General features: G+C 36.2%; 1 protein-coding gene across 1 annotated transcript in view; it reads right to left on the bottom strand.

Annotated features, from left to right (window-relative positions):
• Nucleotides 1-12047, bottom strand: part of BLTP3B (bridge-like lipid transfer protein family member 3B) — a 41196-nt gene that overhangs the window by 26392 nt on the left and 2757 nt on the right. Inside the window, exons 2-5 of the mRNA XM_062492531.1 lie at nt 5762-5924; nt 4645-4683; nt 1996-2087; nt 325-514 (exon numbers count right to left, since the gene is read on the bottom strand). Coding sequence (XP_062348515.1) covers nt 325-514; nt 1996-2087; nt 4645-4683; nt 5762-5924 — 484 coding nt within the window. The remainder of the gene's footprint in view (nt 1-324; nt 515-1995; nt 2088-4644; nt 4684-5761; nt 5925-12047) is intronic.

The following is a 12047-nucleotide window of genomic DNA, read 5'->3' as shown; positions in this document are numbered from 1 at the left end:
TTCTCTGTTCTTTCAGTATTCTCCAAGTCTGGCTCAGTGTGCATTTCAGAATAGTCACATAATTGGAGAATGTAAGAGGGAAACCATACACCTGCTTGCCCCAGTCTTTGTTCTTGCCTAAGCATCCACGTTGGCCATTTGATGTGACTCACACACACCATTTTTACATATTTGCATTCCTAGAGGACAACTGAAATTACTGAGCACAGAATGTCTCCATTCCCAGTCATGGCATGTTCTCTACCCTGTAGAAGGCTGCAATTCAACTTTCTCCTTTACCACAAAAAAACAAGGGAAAAAATGTTAGTAAAAGGTATTATTTACCTCTCCACGTTGAGCTTCTTGTATTCTGGTAAATCTAAGGTCAGCATGTTCCCAGTTTGCATTTACACTATATATTCTCAGCTGGGAAAGTTCAAATGAAGCATTAAAGGCTTTTGCACCAATCCTTATTACAATGGAGTTCACAGAAACTGAAATGCCTTCTACCACTTTTTCAGCAAATCCATATTCACTAAAAAGTGAAATGCCAACATATTAAATATTAACCGAGTGAAAGGGCACAAAATTAAACAGACTAAATAACTTATGAAACAGATGTTAAAATAAATAAAGTTACTAACGTATTCTAAAGATAGCAACTTTTGCTCAATCTACTTGATGTAGTTTACAACAATTTTCACTCTGTGAGCCTCATCTCTACATAGTTAAAGAACATATATTTGACCAGGATCAATCTACACAAAGTATAACAGTTAATGCAATCTTTCCATGTTACATTATATGGATGTATGTATTATATGCTATTATATATACATAAAAAAGCAGTCTACACTATTATGCAAAAAGCATACTCTTCTTTATGCATACATAAGGAGTAATTAATGTAAAATTAATTACTTGACAATTCCAGTCTATTTATGTCTATAAGCCAAATTATTCTGTCCATTAAAAATAATAACTTTCATATATTCAAAATAGCATAAAGTATTTGCTTTATTTCATTCCATAAAGAAAGGCATCCTAAATGGTGGTTACAGTTCTACAGCAAATCAACATGTATCCCAGTATTAAAAGAGATTAAGCTGTTGCAAATAATTTTTAAATGAAAATCTTGTATGTTCTGAATGTATTAGATTAGTGTATGGAAAATTGTATATTAAATATTATTGTAACATCTAAAAATTTACACCCTTTTGTTTTCTTAGGGTTTTTTCTGCTGTTTTAAAAAAAACCACTTGTGTGGTTTGTCATTCCTTTCTACACAAAATCTCTATGACAGTGGTTTTCAAGTTGTACCTCAGGAGACACAGAGGCCCATGAACTACTTCTATGCATTGCACAGAAGTTACAGCAAGAAAAAAAACTGTACAGTCAAATTTATTTCTCTGTATATAGGTCTCTGTGACCACAGAAAAAATGTTTTGAGTCCATGTAAAGGAAATGATTGGGGCTTAGAGAGACAAAAATCACTGATGTAATGTTGTACTCTCTTACTTAAGTTTTGGACTACACAGTGTGCATGAAATCTCTCAGTAAGAATCAGCTGACAAAATTAAAGAAATAGAACTTTAAAACACTGCATTAACAAACAACCCTTAAAACTCTTAAGACAAAACAAATAAAGAAGAAAAAACTTTAAAACCCACATGAGCATTATATGCATTTTACAAAAAAGATGAAGGCAAGATATCATTCACCTTTATGAAACTCAGAATCAATTAAACTCAGTAAATATCTGACATGGTGGCTGCACCCCTACGAAACATACCTTGCAGGCTCCATACCTAGTTCACATGTTCTCTCCAGGCTTGGGTCTGGATAGCTCCATCATCACTACATTACTTCACACAGGCAATAAAAGAAAATTTTGGAGGAGATGGGAATGGCAAGCTGCAACCATATATACTTCTGAAAATTTGCAGTCAATCTGTTTTATATAATTCCAAACCTTTTTTGACCAGTTAGTACCATGATATAAGTACCATCACTGACCTCTGCCCAGATGCAGTTGCTATAGGAGAGGGTCCATTAGGGGCACGTGGCTCTTCACATGTGCTCATTTCCATTACAACTTTATCCAAGGACTTGAGAAACAAAACAAAACAAAACAGAGAGACCTTAGAGGTAACAAAGTAAATAGCTGACATATGAAGAACAAAAATCCAAACAAAAAAGGTCACTTGAGAACTTTTTATGACACATACATAAAACATTTTCTACCATGTCAATTTTTCCAGAAACTTTTGTAATGCACTAGAATTATCTTTTTTTAGACTTTTTTATATTTTTAAAAATTTTGTGAGTTCTAACATACATTCCCAGTGTTTCCATGAAACACTGAGTCATGAAACACTGTATCATGAAATTCTTGATCCCTGAATATTATTTTTCCAACACATGCATTTTCAAAAATCTCATTTCAAAATGCACATGCTTTAATGTGTAGTTATCTGAATTTTCTTTCCATATGGCTATTCTCTCAATGAAATACTTCATGCAAGATGATTCAAAGCACAGCAGTTAAGATTTTTTTTCCCTGTCTAATTATAACTTTCTACCACACTTTCTGAATTCCCCCATTTATGCTCTTAGGTCGGACAAACACCAAAAACCCCTTTGTCCTCAATTTTAGATTTTTAATTATTCAACCTGCCTTAGCTACTAGATTATTTTCATGTTGTGTTAATCATGCCTGTTGCTATGATCTGCTTGCTCCTCATTTTTCTGTGCTATTCTTGTCCATGAAAACCTGTCTACAACCAAAAAATTTATGAACTGTCTAGTCTGGATTTATTTATACTTCACTCTGTTTTGATGCTTAAAGGGAAGCAACAGCTGTCAACAGTAAATTTGGATATTTTAAAGTAATTTTTTTAGCTGTCTCAATTATTTTCTTGCCTTGAAAACAACAGAGAAAAACAAACAACAACAAAAAAAAACCAAAACCAACCAACCAACCAGAAAAACAAACAAACAAACAAAAAAAAAAAACAAAAAAAAACAAACCAAAAAAACCAATTCTTTAGTTTGAGGATGGTAGGGGGAAGCCAAGAATTCTCCTAGCTATCCTAACAGTTCTGGATGTTTGACCACTCTTTTAAGAATTCATTTTATTACATGACTAGTGCACAGAACAGAAGGACAGTGATTCAAGGAGATTGTACAATACAGAAAAAGAGCTAAAGAATACCTGGATGCAGACCTATGTTTTTTCTCACTAGCAACTACTGTACTTGGATAGAGGAAAAACTGCTGCAGATCATCCTTGGGGCCCAAAATGACTCCTCAAAACAATCTTGTTTATTATGTAAAACCAGAACTGGGTTGTGAACAAAGATAACAGTACATGTGCCACTATGTTAACAGGTTGATTCTCAGGCCAACTCAGCTCAGTGAAAGGCCCTTTGGCTAGTCAAGTTCATTCTAGTTACCCAATAAGCTGTCTAACAGAGGATGCTATTCCAATTTAATTCAACTCTCAGCAGCAAAAATATCCCCCTTCCCTGCCCCTGCCAAAACAGCAGAAGTTCAGTGATGTAATGAAGGGCTGAGGTTTGGCACTTAGGCCACTGAATTCACTTTCCTTTAGAAATCAAAAAGGCTGTTGTACAATCTACCATTGAATAGTAAACTTTTGTTACCTATTTAACACACTTGTTCAAGCAAACCTTTATGTAAAAAGGTTACCTTCAGAGTTACCTTAGCCTCAAAGAGTGCTAATGTAAGTTCAACAGGAGCAAAGCAAACAGTGCCTTGCTACCTTAGGTCAAAGCGTGTCATGTTTAAGAATAGCACAACTTAAACCGATTTCCTAATTTGGCAGCTGCATCTCACAGCCAAGAGGTTGAATCATCCCACCTCAGCACTACCAGACTTAAAGTTCTGGGTGTCAGGAAGAAGCAGTACAGACATCAGTACATTCCAACTGGGTCACTAGCAAATGCATCAATTATTTAAAACAACATGTCTCTCCCAAGTCTGATTCAGAATGAAGGAATTACAAGCACATTCATCGCAAGACTGGGAAACATGACAGCTAAAGGAATATTCACTCTTAAGCAAATGCAATTGAGAAAGATATCAAATAAATTACTTCTGCTGCTGCCCGAACTGTTACTATATTTAAAAATAAAGAACAAAGGAAAAAAATGCAAGAATTAACATGACTTCTAATTGTTGTTGTGTCCTACTTACACATTTTACCTCCTATTTATATCCAGACTGAACCCTAGGCAGTTACAAAAACCCTATAAATGCTATGTATGTCAAAACTGCTATAGCTGAGATCACTGTGTAAAGTACAGATGTAGAACTGAAAAGCCCCAGAAAAGACAGCTCCAAAAGAAAGGCAGGAACTTGTAAAAGGGGTTACTTGGACAAATAACTATCCTTCAGGTAAACCCAAATGAACATATAATGACTAAAATGAGCTAATGGTAAAACATTACAGTGATTTCACTAAGCCACAGATTAAGAGAACAAACCTACCAAGGAAAACATTAACCTTGATCTGCTGCTACCCAGAGGACACAGTAAAAGCCAGTTAATGTTAGTTATTTCTAGAATCACATCAAGAGAACTATATAAATATTTGATATAGATACTGCTAGAGTACATTTCAGAATTTATTTCAGAGCTCACCAAAGAGATGGGATGTGTTTTCAATTTTGTCCATGGTATCTGCAAGAGAAAACACTATTCTAAAGCAAATTAAATATTAAAAATACAGTAAAATAAATCACACAGAATGTGTTTTAGGCACACAAATTATATTTCCAACTTCTGAACTTAGCATAATATTACTTTCAAAATATTAAGTTCATCTGATCATACTATATGGGAACTTTACGTGCACACTAGGTGTTAAAAACTTGTAACTTCAGAATCTACTTATCACTGAGCAGAAAAACAGAGGAATAAAGCTTTAACAGTGAGTTGACAAGCATCAGAAAAAGCATCACTGCCTTATACATTCTTTCCTTTAAGAGGAAAGAAAATCTACATTTCCTTTGTTGATCTACAACTGATTGGATGCCTACAAGAAAACACCAAATTCACATTCAGAAAAATCAGGACAAGCTGCCATAGTGGAAAAAAAACAAAGAAAGAACACCAAAACACCATAAACAATGCCCACCAAGAGACTACAGATGTGCTAATGTTTGACCATACTGTACCTTCAGTCAAGAACAAGCCATCCTTCATCGCTTAATGCCACATTTGTAAAATGTGGTACAGAAGACGTACATTGTTTCAATTATTAGCAGCCACAATGACCAAAAACACTGTATCTACTAGATTTACTGTGTTTACCACATTTCCCACAGAGACCAGAATCCCTCAGAAAGGTATTTTTGGAAATGGGAACAGAACAAGAGAGAAAGCAATAAATGAAGATGAGTGGAGGGAGAACACACAAGAAAGAGAATAATAAATAATTATGATAGACTAATTACCATGGACAAATACAAATTTTACTTCTACCTCATTTTCAAACATTCAGGAATGAATTCTACTCAGAAAGAAAAAAGAAAATTAAAAATAATCGCTCTTATTTTCATTATTTCAGATGTATTTTTTGTCATCGCATGAGAAACAAAAATAATGAAGATATAATTGCTGATAAAATTTTTGTTCTTTAAAATTTTATCAAGCACTTATCATCATTTCCTACTAATACAAAGTTGCTTGAAAGTTTACGGAGACGAAAAGAAGAAAGATTTGGCTAATTACTGTTCCAGCACAACAAAACACTCACCCTAATGGATGCTTTATTGCAAAACACCTTGTTTATAGCCAGCCATGTTGGAAGATCCAGCATGTTCTGGAGTACCTCTTGATCCAGCTCTAAATTGGTCAGCTGACCTTCCCCCTTTAACGTGCTCAGGTTGATCTTGTCAGGTGACAGATTTTTGGTGAACCTAAAAACAAACGGACCTCAAGTAAATACATATAAAACAATCCAAGCTATCCTGCATATCAGTGATAACTTAACTAAAAGCAATGGTCTGGGGGAAAAGAAATCTCAGTAAATTTCAACCTGGAATGAAATGGTATGATGGAATTGATTTGTCCCTCTATTTTTTTTTCAACTCATTAGCTCAATTTATAAATATATAAAAAATATATATTGTGAGATATCTTCTGATTTTTGCAACACCCAGAATAACAAATGAAACTCGACTCAAGCAGTTAAAGTACTTATTTTAAACTATATAAAGTGGAGCTGAATGTATTTCACTGTAATTTTTTGAAAGGAGAAAAAATCCCAAACCCCTAAAACTACTGTCATAAGCAGTACCTTCCTATATATTTAGTTAAAATCCTGTAATAATAAAAAAAATGATATTAATTAGATTTAGTTATAGAATTTAGTAACAAAATAGAAATACACACACACACACAGCAATATGAGGTATATAAAACACTGGATGAAAACTTGGAAGCCGAGTATGATATCCATGTGGTACAAAGTGTAACTATTTAAAAGCATACATATAAATTACTTTATATTTCAAATGCACTAGGATTTGCTGAGACAATGAAACAATCTGTGTGACTGTGTCAAATGGTCCACATCCTTGCGAGCCCATGGGTTCTCTACCTTCAAGCCAACAACTGTAGCACTGTATCTACCATAAGCTAAGAACAGGCTAGACTTTACCACACTTTCAATCTGCCATGAAAAATTGTTTCTGAAAATGAGCTGAGTCTAGTTTTACAGTATTAAACAGTAGAAAATATTGCTGTTGGCTTTATGCTTTGTGACCTTTCCCACCAAAATCTCCTGGTGCTGCTGTTGTCCAGGCAGAGAGCTAAGGGGTTTGTCTGTCCTCAATGATGGAACATCACCCTGAAGCAATGCCTCAGGACCAGGAGGTGCAATTCAAGCATGTCCTTCCCATTCAAGAGACCAACTTCTAACTGAACTACAAGGTTCTCCTTAAGTCTGATACTGGGGGAGATGGTGGAAGAAGATGAAGAAGGTCTCTTCCACAAGCTTTTCCTCCTAACAGTTTCCAGGTACAGCTTGAAACAAAGCAGGCATTTTTTGACTCTAACTGCCCTACTTCTTTCCCAGGATGGTTAGCTTTGAAAATGCATTTACTTAGTCTGACAAAATGCCAGCAGTATGTATTTGCAAATAATACTAGACATGTTTCTCATGACAGAAGTGCTGCAGTTGTTACTGTATTGCTCAGAGTAATAAATTATCCACAAACAATGAGATTTAATCTGTGAAAAATATAGTTCCATAATATCAGTACTAAAAATATATTGAGATAAGACTGTTGATAAATTATTTTCCTTGGCAACTAATGTACTTCTAAATGCCCTGTTTAGACACATGAGGGGAATAAAGGACTTGAATTATTTTGTTTTCTGGTTACCTTTTTTTCTTGCTTTCAACAAGAAAGAATAATGACGAAAGTTAAATAACCTTCCTCATTAAAACAACCTGTAAGTAACTGCAAAATATAAAACTTCCTATCTCAGAAACCATTGCAAAGTCTCATCTGACTCAGGTCATACGAAATTCCTAGAAGAAAAAAAGCAGCCATTGAGTGTTTTCAGTCGCCTGGCAATACCTCTCACTCTTGGCTTTCTAGATAGGGATCGACGTAAGAATTACAAACTGATGTCATTTTCAAGTCACATTTACACACCAAATGCAAAACCATTCTGCCATTACACACACACACACACACACACACACACACACACACATGCACACACGTCTCCTGAGACTCATACTCTGTGAAAGAAGTCTCCCCTCAGAGTACCCTGCTGCTCAGCCACACCAGAAACACCTCTGAGCTTGGAAACAGATCTAAGCATTATCCTGGTCACAGCTGCAGACACTTCACAATGAAACACAAAGGACTTACAGAAAGAGGTTTTCAAACTTCAGAGCAAGAAAGATACCAAAATACCATTAAGGAGAAGAATGGTAACAGCAAAGCCATTTTTTGGTTACTTTCAATATCTTTCAAACAAACAAAATAGAAGCCAGTCTCTCTCAACAGGGTGCAGAAGGACAGGGAAAAAATTCAAGAAGGACCATCACTTTTTCTATATACTGTTTTTTTAGTTCCTCCAAGAGTGTTGCTTTGAATATATTTGCTCTCCTGCAGTCAGTGAAAGGAAAAATGCTCTAAGTGCTGCTTCATTCAGAAGAGACAGACTTAAGAGGATCTCTACCTGTTAAGACTGTACCCTTCATGTCAAAAGTCACAGAAGGAAACTCTCAAGAGATGAGCCATGAGAAGATATTCTTAGCAAAACAGTTTTCATAGATTGAGCTTCAATTTCACAAACTACATTTCTTTCTCAAAACATATCTGAGGTTTGAATTACTATGCGATAGTATGGATTTCAATACAGTTTTAATAGTGAATTGCATAAGTACAACAATAATGCTGTAAAACACTTACAGTTTAAATGCAAGAATCCAGAAATATGAATTTATCAACATCACAAGCTGCCTGACATCTCCCTTTGGGTACATCTACACACATGCACTAAACATTCCCATGCAGTTACAGATAGACAGTGCAACTTTAATTTACAAAGTACAGACTAAGAGTTTAGGGAAAAGCATAAAAAACTGTACAGTAACAGTGCAGTATTAAGAATCAAAGAGGAACAAGTTACAATCAATGTATTTTGTCAGGACCACAATGTTCTTTCAGCTCTCTCCCTCTAAAATAACTCAAAACCTGCATAAAAGATGCATTTATTTCCTTGCCTAAGATATTTATTTTCTAAAGGTTTGTTTGTAACACCACAAACAAACAAGGCTCCACAGGCTAGGAGCTCCGAATGGAGCTAACTCCACCATGCTGGCAGGGAAGATGGCCAAGAAGTTGAAAACAGAAACAAACAAAAAAACCCCAAAAACAGGTAGAGAGGATGGGAAAACACTTTTCTGAAGTCACAAGCTTATGGTTTGTATATGGAAGGCCACAAATCACATGAAGCTTAGAGCAGTGATCCCCAAAGGTTCGGAGCAAATACCAGGTGCCTTGCCAAGTTGGACAACAGAAACTCCCAACCTCTGGATTCAGTAGAGAAATAAGAGAAGTCTGGATCACATTTGGACTCAGATTCTCAGCTGCTTTGCACACCTCCTGAACATACAACCGCTTTCCTCAGCTCTACCATGTGTCTTCCCGGCTTTTTAAATAAATTTTCCTCAGAGATATGACTCTAATCATGACAAATTGTTAAATCACATTATGTATGTGCTGCAAGTTTTGCTTATCTCCTTGTTATGAAAGGAAAAAAAAACTGCTTAAACAACAAGCCCTGAGAAAGGGAAGCATGACCTACTAAGCACTGTCAACTGGATCAATAATAGAACATCAGAAATGGAACACAAAGAAAACTTTTTTTTTTTTTACTGTTTCATCTGGCTGAACCATGTTATTTGAGCACTAAGGAATATTACAGCATTTCTGAAACAAGAAAAATGGTCTTTTTCAATTGAGTTTCTCAGGAAGATGTTTCCTTCCTATCACTCTAAGTGATGGAGCGAAGGAGCTCTAGTACCATTCAGCTCACTATACAACTTCAAATTTTAAGACTTCAAGTAGAAGAAGAACAGAAGGAACTCTCCATCAAATTTGCCACAGAACCAAAGTATTGGGAATGATGTGCACTGTTAAAATTGAGTTCCTCTCACCCAGCATAGCACCACAAACCACAGCTGATTTTAAGTAACTGGCTTGTCAAGTACACCCCTCACTGTCTGTGACACCCAACTGGCACCTTCTTACACCACCCAACATCAATCTGTACACAAGAAAGGTGTCACCCCTTTACCTAACTGTATTGTGGCCATTCCACACATATGTCTACATACTTTATCTAATCTCACCTTGAATATCTGCAGGATTGTCAGGTGTGTATTTGGTGTCTGAGTGCAAGATGGAGAACCCTCCATGACCTGCTGGATTTCTGCATTGCCTGCTGCAAAGCACTTTGTGAAGGTGCTCATTGCCCAACCCTCTGGAACAGGACAGGGCATTTCCTTATTTACACACCCAGCCTGGACCTACTGCTCTCAGGCTGACCAAGGGTTATAGCACACCAGGCAGGTCCAAAATTCCACCTGCAACCCTACAGCTTCAGGTGTACTTTTCAGACTATTATATAGGACCTCAAGCACCTAACATTTACCGTGCTTTTTCACCTATCATAGTCTAAAGACAGATCTTCCTTTCCAGGGAAATCACTAATTAGGACCTTGGCTCAACGAGCAACCTGTATTTATTTGTGTAACACATCTGGTGCAGTGTCACACCATCCCCTTATCCATCCCACTGTAGGAGCCCTGAACAACACATCTGCTTTGCTGACACTTTACAAGTAATTGCTTCCGTTTCATCACAACACAGAAGCACTTCAGCACAGGCTCCCACTCCAGGTGACTGCTTGAAGACATCTTAGTACACTCCCATGCTCTTCAAGACCTGGTCCACATTTTCTCAAGTACTGACAGCCCCACCAAGTCTCTTGACGGTACATAATGATTCCCCTAGTTAATTCTGTAATAACACATGTAGGAAATTATTTTCTTTCCATTTAGAAAAGCTATATTGCTTGCTTTTTGGGTACAGGCAGAAAACTGAGACAGCTGCTGTCATCAATAGTTATTATCTAATTATGTGTCATGAAGCAGATCTGCACAGACACAGCCAAGCACTGTGCATAAATGAGGAGCTTGCACTGCACAAATGATAATCATGTTGCTCAAACATGACAGTCCTATGCATCAGGCCTTAATGATATGCTGAGTACAAGGTAACATAAAATCCTGAATATATCAAACAATATGTGGCAATGTATATACAACCTCCCTATTGCAGGCAGCAAAAAACACACCTCAATTTGCTTATACTTGATAACTATTAAACTCCACTTAAAATACAACATTCTAATGCCTAATGCAAAAAAAAAAAAAAAAAGCATTTGATGAAATACAACTTCAGGAATTTAAAATCATGAAATAATGATACAGTGTAAAAGCATAACAATACCGTGCTTTTTGGAAACAGTATCATTTATTTATATGACATTAGCAGATATCTTTTTTAATGCTAACTGATCAGATCTCACAACAAAATAAGATCTTTTGATAAGGTATTAACTATAAGAACTCTTTTAATTTAAAAAAGAAAGAAATAAAATCAGTCGCTTTCTTCTGTAAGCTAGTTAAAGAGCTGACTGATACTTTAAATATATCAATACAGAGGTAATACACAGTAAGTAATGAAAAATAATTAAGTAGATGCAAATAATAAACAGCAAATGTCATATGGCCTAAAGATACTGGGAAATACCCAGACTGCATTTAGAAAATACACACAGAGGTGTGTTTATAATGGGATTGCTGATTCAGTTCACAAACCCGTCTTGCAAATTTAATTTAGGACTTGCAAAAACCCCAAAGAAGCCAAAACACACAACTTCATAGTAAACAATTATTTTTTGCAGGATTTTAAATTACAAAAAGAAACAGGAGTGGAAACCCAAGTAACATTTTATAGAACTCGCTTCACTCCTAAATTTATATAAATACATACCACCTCTTAATTTACTCTACAAAGGTGGGAGAGGGGAAGTTACCTGAGGGCAAGGTATTCAGACATAAGGCCCCTATTCCTGGTGAAAGCAAGTGGTCAGTTGCCACGGCTTCTGAGAAGCTTCTGGTACTCATTTTGGTAGTAAGGATATTCACAGCAAACCAATCTCCATGAGCCAGCTGGGATCACTGCAGGGAATGGGACACGGGGGACACACAAGGGATCAAGTTCAAAGGGAAAAAGGAGTGATACAATAATGTAAGAGAGTTTTAGCTGAAGATCACTGCAGTTACAACAGTTTGTTACATGTCATGATACTACAGAATTCAAAAGGAAACAGACCTGCCTGAAACACTAGATTCCTGTGAGAGGATCCTTTGCTGTCTGATACTGCAGTACTGGAGCCCTGTTTAAATAAACAGCTTATGAAGAAAATTTTAATCATGCAGGAAAGAT

Source organism: Cinclus cinclus, chromosome 4 (assembly GCF_963662255.1).
Source record: "Cinclus cinclus chromosome 4, bCinCin1.1, whole genome shotgun sequence".
In the NCBI taxonomy this organism is placed as follows: Eukaryota; Metazoa; Chordata; class Aves; order Passeriformes; family Cinclidae; genus Cinclus; species Cinclus cinclus.
Note: the sequence above shows the minus strand (reverse complement) of the source record. Positions and strands in the feature narration are given on the sequence as shown.